The sequence below is a fragment of the Rhinolophus hipposideros genome, assembly GCF_964194185.1.
Source record: "Rhinolophus hipposideros genome assembly, chromosome: 24".
NCBI lineage: Eukaryota > Metazoa > Chordata > Mammalia > Chiroptera > Rhinolophidae > Rhinolophus > Rhinolophus hipposideros.
Window position 1 is genome coordinate 7950212 of NC_138070.1, and position 12624 is coordinate 7962835.

The 12624-nt window shown below is 52.2% G+C and overlaps 1 protein-coding gene across 1 annotated transcript; it reads left to right on the forward strand.

The window, feature by feature from the left end:
- Window positions 1-983: 983 nt before the first annotated feature.
- SDSL (serine dehydratase like) lies at window positions 984-11805 on the forward strand. Its single transcript, XM_081037767.1, has 8 exons — window positions 984-1059; window positions 4144-4338; window positions 4589-4628; window positions 5317-5456; window positions 7655-7743; window positions 8410-8637; window positions 9724-9848; window positions 10904-11805. Exons 2-8 carry the CDS (start codon window positions 4165-4167, stop codon window positions 11095-11097), a joined length of 990 nt encoding a protein of 329 aa, XP_080893893.1. The 5' UTR covers window positions 984-1059; window positions 4144-4164; the 3' UTR covers window positions 11098-11805.
- The last annotated feature ends 819 nt before the right edge of the window (window positions 11806-12624 follow it).

Below are 12624 nucleotides of genomic sequence, written 5' to 3' on the forward strand. Positions count from 1 at the left end.
TCATCTCCCATTTACATAAAGGGAAACCAAGGCCCAGATGATAACTAGCTCAGCTTCATCCAGTGAAATGGTGGCAGAGACAAGCCCTGAATCTGATCACGCCATTCTCCTGCCCACAGCCTTTCATGGCTCCCTAACCCCGAGGTCCCAGATTCTGGATTGGCACAGCTATCCCTGTGGACTCTGGTTCCTGCCCACCTCTCCAGCCCAAACCTGCCTGCTGCCCCGCCCCGCCTTCTCTGTTCCAATCCCACTGGACACTTCTTCATCCCTGGAATACACCATGCGTTTCAATTCCTGACCTTTCCCTCCGTGTTCCTGATCCCTGGCTCAGTTCAGTGTCCCCCTCCTCCAGGAAGCCTTCCCAGTCCCCTGGGGCCAGGTGAGGTAACTGCTCTGAAGACCTACAGCCCTGTACCACCTCCACCCGCCAATATCTTATGGCACTGATAGTCATTATTCTTCAGTGTCCCCTTGGGACTTCGTGAGGGCAGGGAACATGCTGTTTTGTTTGAGGCTAAAGGTCCCGGGACTTGACACATACTAAGTGTCCAGTAAATATTTGTTGAATAAGTGACTCAATTACCAGAATCATTCATGTGAACAATAAATAATTGTTTGGGTTCCTGTGTTGTGTGTGAAATATTAGAGATGAGGAGAATCTTCAGAAAAATGTGCCTTTCTCAGGTGACAGATAACAATTTTTTTTGTCCTTATTTTCTTGGGACAAACACTGGACTTGGAGATGTCTGTGGTATGAAAGAGGTGGTCCAGGGTGAGAAGCATGAATGTTTCTCACTGACTGGGTGTCCTCTCTGAGCCTCAGTTTCTTCATCTGTCAAATGGGACCAGGTAATGCAATGTGTCATGGATAGCACATAGGGAAGCAGTGAAGGTTGATCTCATTCCCTTTCCCCCTCCAGCTGGGAGCTGTCCCTTTAACATGGGAGGAGGGGCCAAGGCCACAGGAGGCCGCCGGAAGCTGGCAGAGGTGGTGCCCAGTTAGGCTGGTGGGCATCAGGCTGCAGCCAAGCTGGTCCAGGGACTGTGGGCAGGAAGGTAAGGGGGTTTGGGGGTCAAATGAGGCCCCTGGGGCTCTGTGTGCATGTGTGAACATGCGTGTAGGGTAGTCTGGAAGGTTCTGGGGCAAAGTCCCAGCTGAGTGGATGGAAAGTGAGAAAGGGTGAGAGTGGCCTAAGCCCTCCCAGGAATATCGATTCTGCTCAGGGTGTCCTGGGGTCCAGCCTGCTTTGCAGAAAAAGAGGAGCAGGTCCTGCTTGCCAGAGGGGCAGGGCTAGGCATTCTGCCACCCAAGGGCCAGCCAAGGTTTCCCAGCCCTGGCACCCAGGAATTTGGCTGTGGAGTGTCACCCAGGTGGCCTCTGGGGAAAAGCCTGAGGGATAAGGGAGGTGGAAAAGGTAGTTGGTCTTTACCCAATTCGTGGAGGCAGCAGGTGAGACCCAGTGAGAAAAAGTGACTTGGCCACGGTCATCTTGCTGGGACCTGAACCCAAGCCCCGCGCTTCCCACTGTATTGCTCCCCAGCAGACAGGGTCCAGGGCTCCCACCTCAGCCCTAGCAACTGCCTCTCATGGTGAGAGCTACGTATCCCCAGGGCAGTCTCAGGTTGGCCCCACACTTCAATCTGGGAGGTCTGTGCCCTTACTGGTCTTCGCTGGATCAGGCGGTGGGCCACTTGGCGCTTGTTCATCTGACCGATGCCTGCTGTCCTCTCCTGGGCAGTTGGTATAACCAAGAGGGCTGGGGACTGAGCTAGGAACATTTGGCTCCTAAGGACAACCGGCAATGAAGTGTTAAATACTCACACCTTTAATAATTTAATAATAATAACAACACTGATAGTGAAGATGCTGACGCTAATTAAACAGAGAACTATAGCACGGTGGTTATGAGCACGCATGCCAAAGTGCACTTCCTGAGTTTGAATCCCGGCTGTGCCATTTCTAACTACCGTGTTTCCCCGAAAATAAGACCTAACCGGGAAATAAGCCCTAGCATGATTTTTCAGGATGACATCCCCTGAACATAAGCCCTCATGCATCTTTTGGAGCAAACGTTAATATAAGACCCGGTCTTATTTTCGGGGAAACACGGTATGTGATCTTGTACAAGTTACGTAACCTCTCTGCGTCTGTTTCATTGTCTATAACATGGAGTTAATAATTGAACCTATCTCAGAGTGGATGGAAGGATTATGAGCTAATATGTAAGGTGCTTGGCACGTTGCCTGGCTCACAGTAAGTCCCACACGGCCAATAATAGTTGTTATAATAGGTCAGACACAGACTTGATGCCTTTATCATACGGCCTCACTTCATACTCTCCACCATCCTGCGATGCGCAAGCTCTTCTCCCAGTGTGTTGTGTGGTTAGTTCACTCTCACTTTTCTGGTCTCAGTTTTAATGGTTACCTCCTCCCAGAGGCCTTTCCTGACCTCCCTACCCAAAGTAAGTCCCCTTGTCCTTCTCTTCAAGACTCCCTCTAAGCATGTTTCCCTCTTAGCAGTTTTCACCATTTCTGATTAGTTTGTTTGTCTATACAGTTATTTGTTGAATGCTGATCTCCCCATCAGACTATAAGTCAGCTCTAAGGGTAGATGTCTGTCTTGGGATCTTCAGTTCTTAGGTCAGGACCTGTACCTTGTAGGTCAGCACCTGTTCCTATAAACATGCGAGAGTAAGAGTGAGCATTGTTAGAAAGTCCCAGCGAGGTAACGCCTCCAGAGAACTCAGCCAATGTCTGGCACATAAAAGGGAATCAACAAAGGATAGCTATTATTATTATTATTATTATTATTATTATTATTAATCTGCACCATCACCTGTGAGTTGGGGACTTATTCCCATTTTACAGAAGGGGATACAGGCATAGAGAGGTTGAGATACTTGTCTGGGTCGCACAACCCAGTTAGCTGGTCTCTAACTTTGGTCTCTGATTGGCCCCAAAGCCCCCATTCTTAGACTATGCGGCTGAAGTGAGGCCTAGGTCAGGGTATGCTGGGTTGGGGTGACCCATGGTCCGCTCTCCCCCACTGCCATGCCCAGCTCAAGAGGTGCCCTGGATGGAACTGGGTGGAGGTGGCTCAGGCTTTGCCCCGCTTGGGGAATCCAAGGGCCAGTCCAACAAGGGCCGGGGTGTCCAATCCAGGGGCAGGAGACCTGACGTTTTCTCATGGGGGGGACCCTAGGCCTGAGTAAGGGCGGACAAGAAACTCCGGCTTGTGGTGGGTGGGGGTGGTTGTAGCGCTCCTCCTACTGGCAAATAATGGAACTGCAGGGGCGGCCCAATGCTTTTCTGCCCCAAACAAAAACCAGAGGCTGCGTTTGACGCCTTTAAAAAAACCCCAAAACCTGTTATTTTTCGTTTTTCTCATTTCCCCCTCTCTTCTCGCCCTGCGCCACTGGTTTATTCACTACTCATTCACCTGAACCTTGGCTTAAAATCTTCCATTGCAAGCAGAATTAGAATGACGTCCCGACTCCTCGCTGTGGGCTGGGACGCCCTCCTCACCACCTTGCCCGCCTGCCCTCTCTTCTCACCCAGGTTTATTTCTAGATCAGGGCGGTTCTGGCTGCTGTTCCATTTCTGAATACTTTTCTCTTGGTTTGCTTCTCGTTCATCTCAGAATTCTCCCTACAGATAAAACAAAACCCAAAACAAAACTAAACTGAAAGACCTCTCAACCAATGAAATGCTCAGATCCGATAGGCATCCTGATTCAAACTGTTCAAAACCCCAAACCCCCACCAACCGCAAAACCGACCGTGTATCACATTTAATGAGGAAATCTGAACACTTAACAGATATTCGATGATATGAAGAAGTTATTATTAATATTTCAAGTGTGATAACGGCTTTGTGATTACAATTTACACCATGTACAGGCCATGTTTTCCACCCCAGCACTGTGGGCAGCCACAGTTATAGCATGAAAGGGCCCCTAGTCCATACCTCCTTCTCCAGGTGGGGAAACTGAGGCCCAGAGAGGCGCAGATACTTGCCCGGAGTCTCCCAGGCTGGCAGCCAGATGGGGCTAAGGGAGCCAAGCTAAGGGGCTTTGCACCAACCTTTCCCCGTCCTGGCTGGAGCTGCCTGGGCTATGACGTTCCCGTCCTCCTGCAGGTCCGCTAGGTGCTTGCCGGAATGGAGGCCCCTCTGGCAGACTGTGCTAAGGGTGAACATTTCCACATTGTCACGCCTCTGCTGGAGAGCTGGGCACTGTCCCAGGTGGCGGGCACGACTGTCTTCCTCAAGTGTGAGAATATGCAGCCCGCTGGCTCCTTCAAGATCCGAGGCATCGGGCATTTTTGCCAGGAGGTGAGGGCGTGTGGGCAGGAGGGGAGGGGTGAGGGTGTGCAGGAGGAAGGGGAGGGGTGAGGGCTACGAGCTGGAGGGGGGTAAGGGCAGGAGGGGTGAAGTGAACTTGTTCTCTTGGGAGTAGAGAGCTGCAGACAGGATGAGGGGTGAGGACTGTTGGGGTGAAATGGGGAGGGTCTAACTCCATCCCACACAGGCCTTCGTGACACCTGCTTGGGATAGCCCCCAGCCCCATTCCTTCTCTTCTCAGGTGGCCAAGAAGGGATGCAGACATCTGGTGTGCTCCTCAGGTGACCTAACCCATTTCTGATTCATGAGGGTCCTCAGGGCTGGGTGTGGGGGGAAGTGAGGCTGGCTGGAACAGCAGTGGATACCCAGAGCCCAGCCTCCTCTTCAACGTCATGGTCAGATGGCCATTTCTTTTGTCCTCTCCCACCCCTCTTCCCATCATTCAGGACTTGTGGTAGAAGTGACAGAAACCCCATTCATACAGGGTTAAGCTACAGACTCCAAGAACTGAAAATTCTCAGGATAATGGCTTTCAGGCACAGTTGGATCCAGGAGTTCTCTGTATGTCTCCTTCTCTTGGCTTTTCTTTTCTCTATAGTAACTTTATTCTCATACAGGCCTCATGGTAGCAAGGTGGCCATCTGAAGTTCCAGGCTTGCCTCCTATCATCCTACCAACCCTAGTGAAAAGGGAGCACCCCTTCTCGATAACCTTCCTTAATCCAAAAATTGGTCTTTTGGGCCCAGGTCGGGTCATGTGCTCATCCTGAGCCAATCACCGATCAGGTGATTGAGTTCTCTGATTGGCTTAATTTAGTCCACCTCTGGGGCCACGGACAGGTCTGAATGGTGGGGCATATGAATGTGGGTGAGGGATGACTCTCAAAGGGAAATGGAGGGGGTGGGGGAAAGCTATGTCAACAGGCTAATGCACCACTGGCCACTGCACGCCCTTCTGCTGCCTCCACAGGGGGCAACGCCGGCATCGCTGCTGCTTACTGCGCTCGGAAGCTGGGCATCCCTGCCACCATTGTGCTTCCTGAGGGCACTTCCCCGAAGGTGGTGAGAAGGCTGCAGGGGGAGGGGGCCGAGGTTCAGCTGACCGGAAAGGTAAGGACCCCCAGGAAGGAGAAGCCCGCTGGAGTGGGCTGTTTTCTGTCATCGCCACCTCCCAAGAGATTGTGTCCTTTCCCTTTGGCTGACCTATGCCTGGGACGCAGTCTTCTCTTAGGATGGCCGAGCTGAGGGTGGGAGTGAGGGCTGGGAATCCCGACTTACCTATTCCAACCCTGACAAGACTTCCCCTGCATGAACCCGGGAGAAACAGGATGCTGGGGATTACCAGGAGCATGGCTCTCTCCCTGTGTCCTCACTGACACTTGGTATTATCCACTGTAAATGGTTTGCCATTTGATGAAACAAAAAGTATTACAAAAAATGATGGCAGCATGATTTCCCATGCTGAGACCACCCCAGTATAAAAGAAGCCCACTGGTAAGGGTATCACTGAATCACCTTGTTACCAAAAGCAACAGAGACACAAACACATAACCCCTCTACCCTCCTGGAAAGAAGAAAAAAAATACATCCCTGGAAAACCAATTTTTAAAAACCATCAAAATTAAAATTCAAAGATATACCATGGTACCAGAAAGCTGGTTTCCATATACTTTGTATATGTAATTTCCTCCCTCCCTTCCTTCCTGTATTTATTTATTCATCCATTCTCCCACCCATCACCCTTTCTAACCCTCTTTTCTCATATCCATCCATCCGTCCATCCATCCCCTCTGTACTTCACTTCATCACGCTTTCTCCCTCCTCTCTCTTCCTTTCTTCTTTCCTTTCTTCCTTCCATCCAACAGATATTCACTGAGCACATACCATGTGCCTACATTATGTGTAAGAGACACTTAGGGATACAGAGATAATAAGACATGGTCTCTACATTCGTGAAGCTCAAAGTATTATTGGAGAGACACACAGGTAACCCGATGATGATAACAGAATGTGATGAGTACTGAGACGAGGGAAGCACAGGTCATTGAGGAAAGAGGAGTCATATTGCTTTAATCAGCCACTGCTGCTCCATAAGGCTGCATAACAAACAGCCCCCAATGTCAATGGCTTATGAGAAACAAGATCTCTCTTGCTCATGGGTTTTGTGAATGAGCTTGGGGGTGCCGCTTCAGGCTGCAGACAGGATTGAGGTCTGCACATGTGCCAGTCATTTTTCTTGACCAGTGGGGCATGTTCTTCTAAAGGTGAGTGGCCAAAGGACTGAGAGGAAATATGCAATGCTTATTGAGGCTTTGGCTCCAGTTGTGATACTGTCACTTCTGCCTCATGCCATTGGCTAGAGCCAGTCACATGGCTGAGACCAACATCAATGTGGGGGAGGGACGTACTCCACCCGCTCTATTGGGAAGAGCAGCAAAGTCACGTGGCAATGGACATGGGTGTGTGACTTTAACAGAGGGAGAGGGTGAAGAATCCGACGATGGTGCAAACCACCACTGAGCTGTACCTCAGACTTGGGGTGGGGATCCAGGAAAGGCTCCTGGAGAAGGGTCGCCTGAGTTGGGTCTTGAAGGAGAAATATGACTGAGTCCTCCCAAGGGAGAACAAGGAGAGAGGGCCGAGAAAAGTGCATGGGAAAAGGCGTGAGCCCCGTACATCCAGAGGCAGTCCAGCATCCTGGGTGGGGGTGAGGAGGAATGGTGGTGAAAGGGGCAGCCGAAAAGGAGGCCCGTGCCTGAGCAGGCAGGGTGGCTCATGGGCGAGGCTGACATGGGTTTTCATCTGAGGCCATGGGGAGCCGGGAAGGGATTTTGAGCAGGGGCGGGATGGGGTTGGATTTTCACTCTGTCTGCTCTGGGCCGATGGACAGGAGGCAAGGAGCCAGTGAGGATGGTCTGGATATGCAGGAGAGAGGAGTCGCGGGCTGCGTAGCATTGAGTCTCATTTTCGTTTCAATAGCTCCAGAGAATGAGGACCATTTCTTCAGCTAGATGGGGGATTCCGGGGCGGAGACCATTTCTTTGTCTTCTCCATGTCCCCCCTCCCCCCTCACATAGGACTGGGCAAAGAGTGGATGCTGCAGGATGGGCAGAGGCTGTTTCTGGCCCCCTTGTCACCCGCTACCCTGTGGAAGAGGAGACTGTTGTGGTCCATTTAGCTTCTGCTGAGATTGGCTGGTCTGGGTACCCCTGAAACGCTGTCTTACTTTGGGTTCCCCAGCAGCAGACCCTGAGACAACCCCCACAGCACTCTGACCCCTGGAACTCCTGACCTCCCTTTCTCTTTAGGTCTGGGATGAGGCCAATCTGAGGGCACAGGAGTTGGCCAAGAGGGACGGCTGGGTAAACGTCCCCCCGTTCGACCACCCACTGATATGGTAAAGCTGGTGCCCTCCTCCCACAGAGCTCAGAGCTGAGAGACCCTCATTGAGCCGGGGTTTTCCCATTGGATAGAAGGGGAAACTGAGGCCCAGAGAGTAGGAGGGGCATAGAATCCAGGCACACTGGGGTTCGGACCCTGCTTCTGCCACTTGTTAGTTGTGTGACAAGTGTGACAAGTCACACAGTTGTGTGACTGTGCAAAGCCTCACCGCCCTGTGCCTCAGTTTCCACACGTGTAAAATGGGAGTGCTAATAATAAATCCCCTTTATTGAGTGTGTACTTTGGCAGACATTCAGTCCGTTTAATATTCCCCAAAGCCCTAGAGATGGATGTTTTATGCCCATTTTACAGGTGAGGAAACGGAGGCACCAAGGGGTCAAGTAACTTGCCTGAGATCACACGCTGCTAAGTGGCCGAGACATTGGGTCCCAGGCCCAGAACTTGAGTTGAGCTGCTTCCAAATGGGGTGGGGGTAGTGGGGGGAAGAATGAGTGAATGAATAAATTCAATAATGAAAGTTGAGTAAGGGTTGCAGGGTCTCCTCTCCCTTTGCTGTGGGTGGGAGGCGGGTGGCAGTGAAGGCAGTTTGTGTATATGTGAGCCTTGGGGGATGAGAGCCTCCCTCACCCTGCTCCTCTCTCCCCCTCCTCTCATCCCCTAGGGAAGGCCACACCAGCCTGGTGCAGGAGCTGAAGGCAGCACTGGGGACCCCACCAGGGGCCCTGGTGCTGGCAGTGGGGGGCGGAGGGCTCCTGGCTGGGGTGTCAGCAGGCCTGGCAGAGGTGGGCTGGCAGCACGTGCCCATTGTCGCCATGGAGACCCAAGGGGCGCACTGTTTCAATGCAGCCATCAAAGCGGGCAGGCTGGCCACCCTGCCAAACATCACCAGGTAGGTGTGGACTGGACTTTGGGGGCTGGAGGGTGGGGACATTGCTGCCTTAAGGCCGCCCAGTCCCAACTAGTGGAGGTGGGGGTCACTCAAGAGGGTCTCCTTCACCCTCATCTTATGGTCTTCATTGTCACCGCAACCACCATCCATGATCACGGACGTTGTATGAGTCTCCGGTGGCTTCCACAGAAGTGACCACAAACAAGATGGCTTAAAACAACAGAAACGTATTCTCTCACAGTTCTGGAAATTAGATATCTGAACCCAAGGTGCCGACAGGGCTGGGCTCCCTCTGAAGGTGCTAGGGGAGGATCCTTCTTTGCCTTTCCAGCGTCTGGCAATCATCGTCATTCCTTGTTTTGTAGCTACGTCACACGCCCTGTCTTCATATGGCCTTCTTCTCTGGGTTTCTGTCTTCTTCTGTAAGGACACCCGTCATTGGATTTAGGGTCCACCCTAATCCAGTATGATACCGTCTTCACTAATTCCATCTGCAAAGACCTATTTCCAAATAAGGTCACATACTGAAGTTCTGGGTGGACATGGATTTCTGTGTGTGTGTGGGGGGATGCTATTCAATACCAATACCATTGCTGCCCACATTTTATTAAATACCCATCAGACGCTGGGACGTAGGATTCAGTGGTCTAGGACAGCAAGGTGTGGAGGTCATACATTTCTAACTCCAAGGGTAACTGTGAGGATTATTGATAAAACAGAAAATTGATGCCGCCAGCGCCTTGTAAATATTACATAAATATTAGCTATAGTATAGACATGATAAATGGTTATTAATGAATACAATGAAAAAGAATCCTTTTCTGTGTCTGGTTTTCTGGGGTCTGTGCAAGGAACAGCACGGTCACAGTTGCAGAGTCAGAGGGAGTGATGAGCCTCCATCAGCCGTTTGTGGGACACACCAGTTTGGGGTCCCTCCTTTGTGCCAGGCGCTGCTCCAGACTCTTGCAATGCTGACCCCAGCCCTTGCAGGATGGGAGGGGGGCCTGGGGCTGTGGAGGGGAGACGTGAGTCACCGGCCCTTCCCTGGATCCCTGCACTCCCTGCCCCACCTGTCCCCGCCTGCAGCGTGGCCAAGTGCCTGGGTGCCAAGACAGTGGCTGCGCGGGCCCTGGAGTGCACACAGGAGTTTGAGATCTTCTCTGAGGTGGTGGACGACGTGCAGGCTGTGAGTGCCGTGCAGCGCTTCCTGGGTGAGTGAGCACTGCCCCAGCCGGGGCTCGGGAACCTACGAAGTCCCTAGGCCCCTCAGAGAGACCGCGTCCTCTCTTGTCTGTATCCTCAGTGCCGAGCTCAGGGCTGGGTATGCAGTGACTATGCAGAAAGTGCTTTGAGTAGACGGAATGGGTCGGGATAAAGAAGGGGTTTGTCTCTAGTCTCTAGTTTTTATACATGCTCTTCTTCCCTTGGCTGCCCATCCCTGGCCTGCTTTCTATCGGTTTCACGTGACCAAGGGCTAGGCAGCCATTATGACACCTCCTCCAGGAAGTCTTTTCCAATCTCCTACCCCCAACCCACCTGGGTTAGAAACTTCCTATGCACCAATCTCACCAATCTCATACCTGACTGATTCTTATCTGTCTCCATCACTAGATTGTGAACTCCGTGAGGGCAGGGGCTGGTGTGTCTTGGTCACTGTCGTGTTCCCAGGGCCTTCCTAGAACAGGGCCTGGCAGGGAGTGGGTGCTCACTAAAGATGCACTGAATGAATGGTTGAATGTATGAGTGAGTGAGTGAAAAAGTGGATAATGGATAAATGGATGGACAGATGGATGGGCGGATGGACTGATGGGGCAACAGATTGATGGATGACCTAGAAATGGATGGATGGATGGATACACTGATTAATGGACACATTGATAGGTGGACAGACAGACACTCAAATGATGGATAGAGGATGGACAAATTGATGGATGGATGGGTGGATATGTTGATTGATAGCTACACTGATGGATGGACAGTCAAATGATGGATGGGGATGGATGGATGGAAGGAATCATTGATTGATGGATACACTACTAGATAGACAGACAGACAGTCTAATGATGGATGGGGAATAAATGGATGAATAGATGAAAGGCGGATGGTTGGAGAGATACATGGTCATATTGATGGATGGAGAGGGAGTCAGACAAATGATGGGCTATGAGGTGGATGTCTGGCTGGCTTCATGGATTTGCAGTGCCCAGAGCCTAACTGGCTCCCCCTTTCTCTCCTCTCCTGTCCTCTGCCCCACTGCTCTGGACAGATGATGAGCGTATGCTGGTGGAGCCTGCCTGCGGGGCAGCCTTAGCTGCCATCTACTCAGGCCTGTTGGGGAGGCTCCAGGCTGAGGGCCGTCTGCACCCCTCCCTGGCCTCCATCGTGGTGATCGTCTGTGGGGGCAACAGCATTGATAGCCAAGAGCTTCAGGCTCTGAAAGCCCAGCTGGGCCAGAGCTGAGGTCTCCTGGTCTGGGAAGGCTGTCCGTGCCCTGGAGACCCCCAAAGGCTCACGGACACCCCTGTCGCTGGCTGAGGGGCCTCTGTGCTCACGAGTGGCAGTGGAAGCTGCCCTGTGCTTCTGTGCGGGCCGCCTCCTACAGGAAGCCCCCCTGAACTGCTCCCTTTGGCTCCCCTGGCCAATAAACCCTATCTGAGTTGAGTTTGTGACTCCAGTGGGTCCAGTCTTTCCACCTCCATGAGCTCACAGAAGACACATGGCAACCTCAAACCCGGCTCTGTGATGACGCAACTCTTTCCATGTCACACAGTTTGAGCAACAAAGCCAAGGATCCAAGACTCGGGTCCCTAAGAAAATCTGCCCATGCTGGGCTCCTAACAGGGCTTCCCTTACATGGGGGACCTGCTCAGGAAAGAGGGGAATGTTCTGTCACTTCTCAGGCCTGGATAGGTGAGGACAACATTGCCTGTCTTTATCAAGTGCTTGTTATATGCCAGAAACTCTTCTAAGAACTTTCTACTTATTGTCTTCTTCAACGTTCACAACAGCACAATGACGTAGAAATCATTATTATCGTCCCTGTCCTACAGATGGGGAAATGAGGCATTGGAAGGTGACAGACCTCGCTCAAGGTTTCACAGCTGGAATGTAGCCCAGCCGGGTTCAAACCCTTGATTTTCAATATGATTCTACATTTCTTGGACCTCGTCCTTCTTTGTGTGGGTGGTCAGTGGTGGCGGGACTTTGGGGAAGGAGATAGGACCTCGGGTTGGTCTGGATACACCTGTGGGTCACAAGGAGGATGGGTACTGGTCCCAGAACTGGGCACCCTCTGCTCCTGGGAAATCTCTCCTAGGAATCATTGGAAACCGGAGGGGAAATTAGAATCATTTGCAGCCACCAGGGGGCAGCAAAGCGCCTCCAACGGGGCAGCCGGGCCCTGGCAGGGAAGCCAGCCCTACCCCGCTGGTGATTCTTGACTCTAATCCTCGTGGGGCCCTCACAGCAGCTGGGGCGTGCTGAGGTCCCAGAGATGGCTGGAGCCCACAAGGTCTTGGCTTGGGGAGCCCTACCCAACCCCTCTTAGCCCTGCAGGAAACAAGGCTCAGAGAATGTGAGGTCCACCTGGCACCACAGCCCACGGCAGCACCCAGCTCCTGGTCCTACAGAGGCCCCCTGGCCTCGTGAAGGCTGTGTGACGTTGGGCAAGTGCCCTCCCCTTTCTAGGCCTCAGGCTGCACCTCTGTGCTGGAGGAAGCCCACTTGCCACTTCCCACCTCCTTTCCTTTGCCCAAGCTGTGCCTTCTGCCAGGCGTCTCTCCCTTCTCTCAAAAGGAAAATTCGAAAGTGGCATTTACCTCCCTCTGCTTCTCCTGCTGCTGCCTTAGTCTCATTCTCTCTTTGACCCCAGACATTGTGCCAGGGTCACCCCTCCAGAAGCCACCAGGACCCAGCCCTGTTTCCTTGGAGACATATTGTATGAGTTTCCCAGAATAGAGGGGACACTGAGAGCCCCAGAGGTGGACT